This window comes from Pan troglodytes, chromosome 15, assembly GCF_028858775.2.
Source record: "Pan troglodytes isolate AG18354 chromosome 15, NHGRI_mPanTro3-v2.0_pri, whole genome shotgun sequence".
NCBI lineage: Eukaryota > Metazoa > Chordata > Mammalia > Primates > Hominidae > Pan > Pan troglodytes.
Window position 1 is genome coordinate 45,123,774 of NC_072413.2, and position 14,046 is coordinate 45,137,819.

The 14,046-nt window shown below is 34.5% G+C and overlaps 1 protein-coding gene across 3 annotated transcripts in view; it reads right to left on the reverse strand.

The window, feature by feature from the left end:
- MDGA2 (MAM domain containing glycosylphosphatidylinositol anchor 2) overlaps positions 1-14,046 on the reverse strand; it is an 833,536-nt gene that overhangs the window by 250,105 nt on the left and 569,385 nt on the right. For all 3 annotated transcript variants that reach the window (XM_016926039.4, XM_001151973.8, XM_063792901.1), the window contains one exon: positions 6,390-6,659. In XM_016926039.4, coding sequence (XP_016781528.1) covers positions 6,390-6,659 — 270 coding nt within the window. The remainder of the gene's footprint in view (positions 1-6,389; positions 6,660-14,046) is intronic.

Sequence of the window (14,046 nt, forward strand, 5' to 3'; positions counted from 1 at the left end):
GCCATGGGTTCAAAAATGGAAAAAGTAAAGGCCTAAATGGGTATCAAGACGTCATGAGAGCATGATGTGAAGAATATAGTTTATGAAGTATACTGCATACTACAGTGGCTTTAAAACGTGTCTGTTCCATAACAGGGTAGAGATATTTGACCCTTCCAGAGACTGGGCCAGATTGTGTCACTGCACTGAAGAATGGAATACAATAATGATACTGTAGTTCTTCAGAAGCTACATTAGAAAAACCCATGCAGTTCTTGGAACACTTGGCCTGGCAGTCTTATAGAAGTCTGGCTACCTTGAAGCTGCCATGAGAAGAAATCATGTAAAGAGACAAGAATGAGAGAGAGACAAAGAGAAGAGACAGACAGCCCCGAGGAGCCCAGCTGTAGGAGCTTCTTAGTCCAGGCACTAGTTATTTGAATAAAAAAGCACTGAAGATTACTGCAGACCTAGCCACCCTCTAGCTGCAATTATATGGGATACCCTGAATTTTTTAGCTGAGCCTCTCAACTCCCAGATTTGTGAACAAAACAAATGATTATTATTGTTATAAGCTACTCTTTTGGGATGGTTTGTTACATAGCAATGAATAATCAGAACAATGTGACCTTTCAAACAAGTTGGTCACATCACACAAATTATTTAATGATTGAGTATGGACATGGAATTTTCTAACTTCGCTTAAAATCATTTAATACTTACTTAGGTTATCAAAGAGTCATATCCAGAAAAGAAATCTAATATGAGCTGATGAACTTAAAAAAGAGATTCTCTCACTAAACACATGTTTATTGAGCATCTACTATATGCTGGGTAATATTCTAGGCTCCAAGACTACATCACTAAATAAGACAACAGACAGACAAATTCTTTACCCCTATAGTCCTATTAAAAAGCAGACAATAAGTAAGGAAATATGGATAAAATAATTCCAGGTAGTGATGTGATAAGAAGCAATAAATCATGGTATGGAAATTAGAGATATGCTATCTTAAGATAGGGGAATCAGAGAAGGTGTTTACTAGAGGGTAGTATTTGAAAACTAACATTCAAAGCAGAAAGACCAATGCGTCTAAAGTAGAGCAAGTAAAAATGGGAGGCATATGAAATGATGATGAGGAATTTTAATTCCATTTTGGGTGAGATGAAAAGCCATGGGAGGAATCTGATCAGGATAATGAGATTTTTTTTTGTTATTTCTGAGTGCATAGTAAGAATTTTCCAGCCTTCAAGCCATTGGGTATAGGCATGTGTCTGAGTTCTAGTCAATAGACTGTGACTGGAACTAATGTATATCTGCCCATAAAAATCTCCCATGTATGCCCATTCAAGCTCCGTCCCATTTCCCGATGACAGGGATGGAGGCAACATCCATAGTAACCTTAGCAGCCACAAATTGAAGATGGCAGAGACATGATCAGCCCTGATACCTGAATGACCACATGGAACAACCTTCCCACCACACACACACAAGTACACTCAGCAGCATTATCAACTAGTAAATACTCTGTACTCTTTCATGAACAAAATCTGAAGTTCTTTTGAATAATTACATGTATGGGTATATTTATTAACTTAGCCCAGGCTACTTTATCTAATATAGCAGGTGAATTTCTAAAAGAGGGGCTACAGTGGAAAGAATAACAATAGAAAGACTATTTTAATCAACCAGGAGTGATACATTGATGATTTGGACATGTGTGGTAGCAGTGAACATGGAAAGATAGGATCCGATTAAAAGTATATTTTGAAGATAGAACCAGAAGGACTGGCTGATAAATCACCTTCAAGAATGCAGTAAGAAAATTTGAAAATTCCTCTAATCCTTCTACATTTTTGTAAAACTAGATGATAGAATTTTCCTGGCTCACTTTTACCTGAAAATAGAACACACAGAATTCCATAGTAAGTGCAAAACAGACCTCTTTCTTATGCAGAATTTTTGGAGAAAGTGGAAGAAATCTCAAGCCATGATTCTTAGACTTTATAGACAATTAAAGGTAAAAGAAGAGTAAGAAACCAAATTTAATTAGAAGGATATCTTTAGAGAAAACTGTGAGATGCAACTTCTTCCAAACCCAAGGTGGAGAAAGGAGAACCTGTCTGTTTCATCTGAATCATACTGAGGAGCTTTCCATGGGACCTGTCAGCTTTGAAATATTTTCCCTCCAATGTTGCCTGACTCATATCTGAAGAAACTAAAACCTGTGTGGCAAGAGAACAGAGGTAGTACACTGAAATTTATGTGCTCTCATAGTCTATTGGTAAGCATTTCCAGCAGACAGATGTGAGTCTCACAGGGAAGGGACATGACCATGTATTGGGCTCTGTTTAGTTGGCTGCTTAGAGGAAAAAGGGAGAAGCCGTCAGCAGAAAAGGAGTAGGGGTACAGCACAAGATGTTCAGGAAATGTGGCATATTCATGGACTCAGGGAAACGCCCATCATTGGACACCTCTCTTTGATCTACATAGATGTATATATCGTCTAGGTAGAGAAACTTTCTAAGGGTCCATTAACATGTCACCAAGGAATTGGGGAAGCTTTATATAGAGAAGATCTTCATAGCTCACTCTGAGCTAGGGTGGTCAGAACCTATCTATCAGGCTGGGGTTGGGTTAAGTGGAGAGGTAGGTGGAGAGGTAACAGACAAAAAAGCCAACCGTGCTCCATCTCCCTTTCTTACTTCAGGTCTCCAGCCAAAGTGGACCCCAGTTGGGGAGGGGAGAAATTTTTGCATTAAATCAGGTTTAGAATTATTACTATTTTGGACCATGCATCCAAAACACTGAACTAAATGTGGGTTTGTGATTTGAATATACTACAGAACATTCAAAGAGGCCACTATACACTAAAATACAGTAATGTTTTGGTATTTTGAACCATACATGTTCAACACAGTGATTTAATTCAAGAGAGAAGAGAGATGTAGGCATTTCTAAATAGAATGAATCATGAAAACAGAGACCTTTACATGGAAGTGACATATCTAACAGGAGTTTGGAAAGCATTGAGCTCAGGGCGTACAACACGTGGCTAGGAAATCAATGTAACATTCCCTTCAGGTGTATTAGGCAACTGCTTCTCTCCTAACTTATGAGAAATGTAGCTCAGACACTGCAATTTCTTAAAAAACTATAAGAAAAGGCATCGATGCTACATTAATAAATGTTCTCCCAAAGTAGTAAACCATGTGAGATTTGTATTCAGTTTTCTACTTCTTATCTACATAGAGTGTTATCTCCATTATTTACTTTACACTCTTCTCTATTTTTAAAAAAGTAGAATAAAGAATTCTGAAATGTTTCTTGAATTTTATTTCTATCAGCACTCTACACTCTTATTCTGTGCATGGACATTCTTAAATGAGGATGGGAATTCGATGCACAAAATATCTTTGTGCTTACTCAGAAACCTGGTCCATGGATCCTGATTTAATTACAGAGAAGAATGAGAGGAGATAAACCTAGATTTCTATATCTACTGTATCCATGACACAATTAATCTAAGACTCACAGAGGTCTACACATTCAGAAGCCTTGAAAATAATTTATTTGATGTAATAAAGAGAAAACTGTTTTCCTTGACTGAATTTCTTGACTTCTGTAGACCAGAAATCAGATGCCTCATATTATTGTAGTGGTTTTTCTCCCCACAGTTTAATCTAGGATCCTTTAAAACCAAGGCTACTTCTATATTCAGTAAGATTATATACAAACTTGATTTTATGAATTATGTGAATGCCACTGCTGAGAAGTCTCACTGGCAATATAATATGATTATGCAAATGTACACATCAGACAAATTAAAGGCATAAAAAGAAATCATAAGATTGAAGAAATAAATTTTTAAGGCTTTGTTTATTTCAGGTCTTTCATGTCAAAGTTGGAAACTTTCTTTTGTAAGGATACAGGTGAAAACTGTTAGGTAGGGTAGAGAGGAGAAAATCATCCTCTAGACACATATTTGTTGTTCACTGGGTTAGTCCCTTACAAAGGGTGCATAAGCAACACAGATATTTTATACTGGACATTTTGCCAGTTGTACATGGATTCAATATAGTTGCAAATGATCCCATTATGAAAATTAAATTCAATGCATCATTTTTCTCTAACAAGTTACTGTTCTTGATAAACTAATGGAATAAAAGATTCTGCATTGTATTCATGGCACTTAAGGATAGATGTTGCAGTAATTTAATATTACACTTTAATCATTATACTTCAATACTTCAATGCTTTAATCATCATACTTCAATACTTTAATAATCACAGCAAGATTTGGTAGACTGTTTTATGCCTACTTAGAAAAGCAAGTATTTTTAAAGCAAACAAACAAAAAATAGAAATAAAACAAACACCGATTACAATACAATTTTTCTATTTCTCTTTTAAAAAAATGGGGTAGAGAGAGAACAGAATCTGGTTGCTCACTGACTCAAGGCTTAAAATGAGCCCCATTTCTCAATACTAATACTTTAAAAATAAAAGTTGGATACTTCCATTGTGAATTCTTTGTTTTCTATATATTTCCATATACGATTACTTTGTATTTCTGTATTCCATAAAGAACTGTAACTCCTTTGAGGGCAGACATTTAGTCACTGATCTTTGCAGTCACACTCATGCATTCCTTACATTTGCTGAGTCCTTAGCCCATGGTAGTTGTGCAGTAGAAGTTCATTAAACAATTGAAATAAAGAGCACATTTCATTGATTCTAAAATCCATCTTTATTTTTACATTTTAACAATTCTGAGATCAGAATGCCTCTTACATTCAATAGTCTGTCATGGTTGCTATTAGTAATCATGACCTGACTTAAAATAAAATCTCAGAGGCAGTATTTCTCCATAATTTGGAATTATTAATGCTCTTAATGACACAAGAACAATATTGTATAGAAAACCATGATCATCAATGACCCTGTAATAAAAACTAATTTAGAAGTCGAGTTCTGAGTGTGAACTATTATAAAAAATTAAATTATTTTGCTTTTATTGGCCTTTTTATGCAGGCCAATAAATGACATATTTTTTAAAAAATCAAAGTATAAACAAATTTAGAAGAGCTTTTTCAATAATCTTCTATCTCATAAGACATTATGGTAGTTTAACTGGCAGTATGTTTTATTTTGTTTTGATATATAAAATAATCGTACATGTTATATATGTACATATGTACATATAATAAATATTGTATGGTATACAATTTTGTGGCAGATGGTACGCTATTCATAGTGTTTTGATTTATACTGTACCTTGAAATGTTTTGAATAGAGTATACTTTTGTCAAATAGCATATTCCTAATAATTTGCAAAATAACAGATAACTAAAACCACCACAATCTATATTCACAAAATCACAAGTGTTTATCTCTATACATTTGATTATGTTTTGCTTCCATCATAAGTAATTTTCATTTGCGTGTTCAAAAGGTCATCTTCAGCATATGGATGTCCCTTTTAACTTCAGAGGCCTCAGTGTCCACCCTCCACTTCCAACCCAGGACCATACCAGGTGAAGTGAGATATGAAGAAGCATATGGTCTCTTTGTACATCTGCCTCAGAACTTCTTTCCATCTTCCAAAATGGAGAGAAAACATGCCTAAATGGTGCCAGCATACTAGCTGGTAATGACCACATTAGAACAGCATTGCTACTTTGACTTAGTGACTTACATTTTGCTTCAGTTCCTCAAATAAGCATTGCGTCTTCTATCTCTGACTTTTCTGTCTTTTCTCAATTTCAATCTGTCAAAACACTACTCGACCTATAAGACCTAGTACGAATGTTATTAGATATTCCCTAATAACCTCAGCCAGAAGTGGCTATACATTTTTTAATTTCTATATCTTTTGTTTATTCTTTTAGAACACCGTATCATATGACTATTGATATATATTATTTTCAGTATCTGACAGTGGAATCCTGAGTACAGGGTAATGTTTGATAGATCTCTATATAACCTCACAATTTAAAGCCATGATTGTAATAGGGGCCCAATAAAAGTTTATTAAATTGATAAATTTACTGAATTCCTAAACTATTATACCATCAGTGTATATTTTACACAGTGAATGTTTTATGCTGCAAGCCACATTTTTTCTTTCAATCTTTTTTTAGCTAACAACATATTATAAAAAGCATTTGATGGTATCACTAAGAATATGTTATGAAAGCTATTCAACGCATATATAAAGCACTGTTATTAATCTTTAACCTGTTTAAGTTCCACTTATAATTACCCACCATTATTATTTATACATGATTTTATCTGTATTTTACAGATACATGCAATCTTTGAGGAGGTAATTTTATATCAACCATTATTTGCTTTTTGAGAGCCTAACCTAGGGATCTACGTTGTAACATTCTTTCAGCAAACTTACCTCTCACAATGATGTTGGTGGACTTTTTTGCAGGGTTTCCCACATTATTATTGGCAATGCAGCTGTAAGTACCAGCATCATCTGAGGTGATGGCAGGTATGGTCAAAGTTCCTCCATTCAAAACAGTCTTTTCAGGCAGAGTCCCAAAGGACCTGACCCAGGTGAGAGAAGGTGCAGGCTCTCCTCCTGTTGTAACACATACTAATGTTATGGCCTCTCCAGGATTTACAACTATAGGATCATCCACCAAGAGTTTAATTGACGGTGATGCTAAAAGACATAAACAGAAGAACGTGCACCTATTTAGATATGCTACAACTAGAATTCAACAGCATGCATTATATTAGTTCATTCAAAAAATTAAAATGAAATATAGTCCTCTTTTGCCAAAATCATACTGTATTACTCAAATTTAAACAAGATTTAATGGTTTCATATTTTAATTAAATGGTATAAACATGTAGAACTATATTAAGAATCTTACACATAGAAAGGGGAAATAAAATTTATGTTTCCTGGATTATTGTTCTGAAATTGGAATAATAAGCATGATTAAGGTTTTAAAACAAAATATCCCTTTCTTTTTTAATGCTGACAATCATCTTCTGTTTTTGTCATTCCCAGTACAGATACTGCAGATATTCAGTCCTTGTATTTTCATGGTGAAGATGGTTAATTATTTATTTTTTGGATCATTCTGAGATGAAATGATAAATTTTTGCAATCTGAATACAACCAAGTGACAGATAAAGTCATAGATCACCCAGGCTTTTACCATTCAGTGAGCCTGATTTTTGTTCTCGAAAGAAAAAAATAAAATCATCTAATTCTAATGCAGTGTCCATACTTCATCTCTAACCTCTTCACTTACAAAGGTCTAGGCAGTGAGCTCCTATAAACACAGCTTTAAAACTTAGAAACAAACATTCAAGAGCTCAAACAGCCACCAAACCATGCTTGCCACTACTGTTTGGGTTATAAAAATCCCTTACTGAAACAAGTCTTTTGTAATCTTTTAGGTTAAAAAATACAAAGATAAACATTCATTCAGTAGAAAAAGCTGTGTGCAGCCTTTTCATCAAACACTCCAAATAGAAACTGTACAAAAACTTTATTCACATATAGCACTTTTTTTTCTGCTTACACTGCCGTGCTAGCCTAAATAATGCATCCCTAAATAAAAACAGGAGAAATACATTATAATGACATTTCAAGTGACACATTCAGAAATATTTTGTCAAGGTTAGAGCTGTATTGTATGAAATCAATCTATATCGGAAATATTTAAACTGTTCAATTGTACTGTGTTTTTAAAAATATATTAACTTCAGCTTAGAGTTGAGGAGTGTTTTACTCAGAATAAAAGCTAGACTACTTGTGAAGTTCAAAACTGTCTGCCGTGTTTGAAAAAAAAAAAAAAAAAGCCAGAAAAGGCAAGAAAATAATTTCACATTACAGTTCTATGGGAAAGACATGAAGTGCCTGTATGACCTTCTTAAGCATCAATGTTTCATGTTGAGTCTTCTAACATCACTTTAAATAATATGGGAATTTTTAAAATGTCATACTATTAGCCCTTCTGAGGAGTTAATATGAAATTATAAATATTTATGATTAAAAATCTGTTGGTAAATGCACATTATGAAAAAAGTATGCAAAAGTTGCCATATTTTGGTGAAAAAAACCTCAAAGAGTTATATAATGTTAAACTGATGGAGGACAGTACTAATTAAATATTCTGAAAATAGATATTATACTTAATTATTAATATATCATCATGAAGAGGTAAAGAAAACCTCTATAGCCTGACTTAAGGTAAATAGCATAATCATACACAAGTATTTGATTAAAATATAGAGATCTCAACATTTATATCATATTAACAGATTAATTTCTTTTACATCACATTTTAGTCAAATTAAAAGGCCCAAAGCCTAAAGGCCATTAACAGCATATATTTGGACTATGGACATACCCAATGGTGACATTAAGTCCGGGAATATTTGCCCCTGAAATTGATTTGTATAGGATGAGTTGTTTTCTATTAGATATTATTTAACGCAAAAAAGCTTAAGATAATTTCAAAGCTCAAAAAATAATGCATATATAACAAGATCACTGTTCTAACTATAATACATTTTAGAACTACCTTCACAACATTGTTAAAAATGTTTTCTTCCAAATTTGACTTGGAAACACAGTATTGCTCAAGTTACGTTTATTGATGGTGGCACTTATTTTATCTGATTATACCTGAAACTAAAAATAGCCCAGATAGACCACAAAACAGCTAACAATTTCAAGACTTTAAAAATATTTGTATATATTTTAATACCAAAATTTGCTAGCTTTAAATTTCAAAATAGAAAAAAAAGTTGAAATCATTGTCATTTTGTTCTAGTATTTTACTTTTTATTTCATAAATATCAGCTTTTTAAAACCATAAGGCTTTGCTTAAGAACCAGAGACATTCAGATTTATCAAGCAAGCTTCAGTGTAAATCATGTCGTTGAGTAAAAACTGATATAGGAAAAACATAAAAATATTTTTGTCCATTAAAATATTTTAAGGAAAATATTTCATATTGGATGAATCATTTGCTAATTTGGGGGTATACAAAGAGTAACATAAAACATTATAGGTTAGTCATTCTCTTCTTATAGGTTTCCATAGCTACCCCTGCCAATTTTTTCTTCATATTACCTTGTATATTAGCCAGGCTACCAATATGACTCTTCAGCCAGATGAAAAGTGTCATGATTGCATTCTCTGAAGTATTATATAATGTGATAGTTAAGTGGTAAGAGTACAAATTCTAGAGTAAGGTACCTGGGTTCAAGTCTTGACTCTGCCGTTTAATACCTGTGTGAACTTGAGCAAGTTCTTTGTTTTCAGCTGAGGGCCTCAATTTCCCATTGTTGAAATGGGGGAAAATAATTGTAACTATCTTGAAGTATTTAGATAATTTAACATGCGTAATCTAAAGTCCTTTTGATAATAGCTAGTACGAAGGATGCACAAAGTGTTTTCTTTTATCATTTATTTACCCTCACAGCCTAGTCCAGTGCTTGGAACTTAGTGGGTGCTTAATAAATATTAGTAACACGAGGCAGTAAATGGGAAAATGAATAAGTGAGTAACTACTATAAAATATGTGGTCACTATAGAATACAGTTATTCTGATTGCATACTGCAGAAATATCTCCACCATTTTGACTTTTGAAAGTCCTATACCATATATATAAAACATATTTAAATACATCTCTACATTTCAAATAAATAATTATTAATTTTGTTTTATAATATTTTTATTTGGAAATTGAAACTATTGTTTTTCAAGATTCAACATTTTCCCAGGACATTTAAAAGCTCATGGGCAAAAGGTACTATATCTATGTTAGCACTTGTGTAGGTAAGTGATACTTTTTCACAATGTCCTGAAACTGCCCAACCACCCTCATTCTATCCATTACAAGCTTCTTCTTCTGCACTTATATGGGTATATAAGACATGAAGAAAGATAAAGTTCATTTTACTAAATCATGTACATAGCCACATGTACATGTTTAGCATACGTCTACAGCATGTGTTAATTGAATTATCTCATTACTATATAAGGATAAACATGGAAGGTCATAGAGGTTATAAATTCCCTTATTACCATGAAAAAAGTTCACTGTTCTAAAAAACAATTACAGAATGTAAATGTCCATTGATTCATCACAGCAACATGTGAGATAGATTATTAGTTTATTCTCATTGATAAGCAATAAAAAATTAAACATGAAAACTGAAATGGGATAAGGAAACACTGGATGAGACAGTATGAAATATTTATTTGAGATCTTCATCAAACCAAAATGAAAAATGAAAAAGGTGAAATACGTAAAGTAAAAAAGAGGGAATCTTTCTGATTAAGCAGAGCATTTATATTCTAAATTATAGATTATTTTAAATGTTTTATAATTAGTGTCAAATCATGGCTCCAATTACATTAAAATAATTCCAACTACACCACCAGCTGTAAACATTCTGTATGTATGCAGTGCTTAAAAATGACTATGGTGCCAGTCAGAATACCAGGCTGGTAGTCTTCCAACATGTAATAATGGAAGGCACAGGTCATGATAGACATTGCCACAGAGATTTGAGTCTCCTCGTAAAGATCAGGATGCCAATGTTCTAGCATGCTTGAGGTGCTCTGCAGTGGGGATACTTGATGAATGGAGGGACAGTAGATAGATAGATAGATAGATAGATAGATAGATAGATAGATAGATAGATAGAAATTGGTCCTGGAGAGGCATAGTGATTTCAAATGACAAGAAAATAAGAGAAGAGAGAAAGAAAAGGAAAGAAAGGAAGGGAAAGGGGAACAAAAAGTCTGTGGTTTCTATTTTCCAAAATCATGAACTCTCAATAGAATTTCAATAACTGCAACATAGAAAGTATATTTTAGAAAATATCTTTGAGAAAAAGGAATTCTTCCTATTTCCCCATAAGCACCTCTTCTCCTGGCAAACAAAGTTTTCTTGGACTGAGCAACAGACACTTCAGTGGGTCCAAGAGAGGAATAACTGGCCTCTTGACACCCACACCAAATCCCAAACATGTGGATATTCAAGATCATAGGAGATCAGTTTGTCCCTTCCTATCTGAGGTCACTGAGTGTGGCTGCCTATATAGACAAGGACATAGTCATGTCATGGAAAAGACTCCATGTTCCAGGGAGACAGCTCCCAGTCCCATAATGGTGGAATGGAGGGAGCAGAGAGACCAGCTAGCACTGAAAAGTGCCAAAAACAATAGGAATGAGAGAAGTCTCAGGAAATATATGCCTGTCAAAGGATTCAGATATCATGCTCCAGGCCTTGGTACAACAGCATCTCCTAGAATTTAAATTAAGTGGGAATTCCAAATTGATAAAGTTTTCTGAGGTTATGGCAGAATAAAGAGTTGAAAGAAAAAATAATCCTGAATTATGAAATAGTAGAGACAGATACATATTTTTCAAACCCAAGTATGTATACTGGGGTTCATGCCCACTAAAAATTGTAGTGATTCAGTTCCTCATGATGTCTTCTTGGTGTGTGACACAAATATTTAATTTGGGGTTAAGTAATAATACATTATGTAGAAAGAAAATACTATTTTAGCAGGTCATTGACTTCTTAGGTGCTTTGTTTTTGCCACTACCTAACATAATAGGTAAATATGAAGATAAGCATCCTTTTTAAAATCTGAAAGCAGGATACAGTGTTAATCATCTTTACATTCTTACAGACTTTGGCTCTCTGTAGATCTGGAGCATTTAATTATGAAAAAGGAACCCAGCTTTCCATCCAGACTCTAAGCAACTTAGTATAAAGCAGTTAACAATTGTATAAACCTGCCAATTGCCTTGAATTAGAGATATTCTAATTTAAGCTCAAGACTTTTTTTTTTTTTGAATGGAAATAGTCTGAGTATTATAAAGTAACCTAATTCACAGAGAAGATTGTGAGGAAGGAGAAACACACACACACACACACAAACACACACACACAAACTAACTAAATAAATAATAAAACAGAATAAACGCCAATTTTAAAATGCTCAGGTAGGAAATATCTGCTTTAGTTTGAAAGCAGGTCCTGGCACAGCAGTTGATTTGGGCTGGGATCACAGGAAACATATTGAAGAAGCAGAAAAGGGCAAAACAAGGAAGGAAGAAAAGCCAGTAAAGGGTCACTGATGAGCAGGTTATCACTGTGGGAAACTTGGCTCCCTGCTGCTAGGAACCCTCTGAGAGACCAAGTCAAGGGCACCTCAAAGCTCTCTATCTGAAGAACAAGGAGCCTGGCTCAGGTGCTTATCTATCAACTCCTGTCCCTCATTAATTGGGAATTATTCTCTGGGCCTTAACTTTCCCATCTCATGCCCTGGCCGAACACATTCCTGCATTCAGTGAAAGTTCTCAGATCGAAGAATAAATATGCAATCTGTCCAAAGAAACTGCAGCAACCTCCAGGCCAGGACAGGAGGAAAGGCAAGACACCCACTGTGTCTGCTATGACTTTGTTTCCATGTAAATCCAGTGATCAACGAGTGGCTACATGGAGACGATGTGTAAAGAGTAAAGAAAGAACAAGGAAGGGGTAGGTGGTAAGTGAAAGCACCCTTATCAATCAAGATATGGGTGAAAAATGAAATAATGAGAGCACAGTATGAATTTAAGAGAGACGAGGTAAAAATACACAATTAAGTTTCTGCTTCTGTTCCGTGACTCTACATTATTTAAACCATAGAACATATACATATGCTAAACAAATTAAATCCAGCTTGTATGTAGAGAAACATGCTTAAACTGTGCTTATAGATTCAAGGAATAGAAAAATATTTCTCTTGGAAGAACTAGTCACTTCACTGTGATGAAGATATCACTGTACTTTCATATATTTCATTGAAATTCATTTTCAACAGGTATTTCATTGAAATATAAGTAGCAGTGAATATTTCACAAAATAAAGATGAGATAATATATTAGAAGTTGATATGAAAACTCAAAATAATCTACCCATTTATGTGGAGTTATTATTCAAATACTATCCTTCACATATTGATTGACTCTCATGAAGCCCAAGATTGGTATCATGCTGGGAAATTCTATTTAAAATGATGCTCTAGGAAATAACAATATTTGAAATTGTATTCATAAACAGTTTTTAATGTAGGAGTAAACTTTTGCTACAGATATTGAAGCCAACATGCATTTCTCATTAATATTCACAGGACAGACATTTATGGAAATGATTGCAAAGGCAGAATACTGTTCCTTTTTGAAAAATTGCATAACTTTTAGGAAGAGATGCGATTCATATGACCATGGATCCTAAATGAGAGATTCCCTAGATGGGTTTTGTTTGCCTGGCACAGTATCTGTTGTTGTTGTTATCAACAGTGAATGAATGCCTTTAGGCATTGCTTGTTCTCCCTAGTGCAATAGGTTCCCTACCCATTCATTCATAAGTATTTCTACAGCATCTGCTAGATATCAGGCCCTGTGATAGTAAGCTGTGATGTATCACCGAACAAAAGAGTCAAAGAATCCCTGCAGTCAGAAGTTTACAACTTAACAAGAAGAGAAACAGCACACTCTGCATGACTCTCCTTGTCTTAACTGACTTTGTATGTTTACTTCACCTGCCTGTTCTCTGAAGTCATATGCATTTATCAGGCTTGACTGGGATATTTATGTCATTAGAGCACGGTGAGCAAAGAAAACTGCCAAAAGTTACATTCTTCAGTAAACTAAGACTTTGCAAAATATAGTAAGTGACACTTATGCTTCTCAGGCCTCTGAGCCCAAGCCAAGCCATCGCATCCCCTGTGACTTGCACGTATACACCCAGATGGCCTGAAGTAACTGAAGAATCACAAAAGAAGTGAATATGCCTTGCCCCACCTTAACTGATGACATTCCACCACAAAAGAAGTGTAAATGGCCGCTCCTTGCCTTAACTGATGACATTACCTTGTGAAAGTCCTTTTCCTGGCTCATCCTGGCTCAAAAAGCACCCCCACTGAGCACCTTGCGACCCCCACTCCTGCCCACTGAGCACCTTTCGACCCCCACTCCTACCCGCCAGAGAACAAACCCCCTTTGACTGTAATTTTC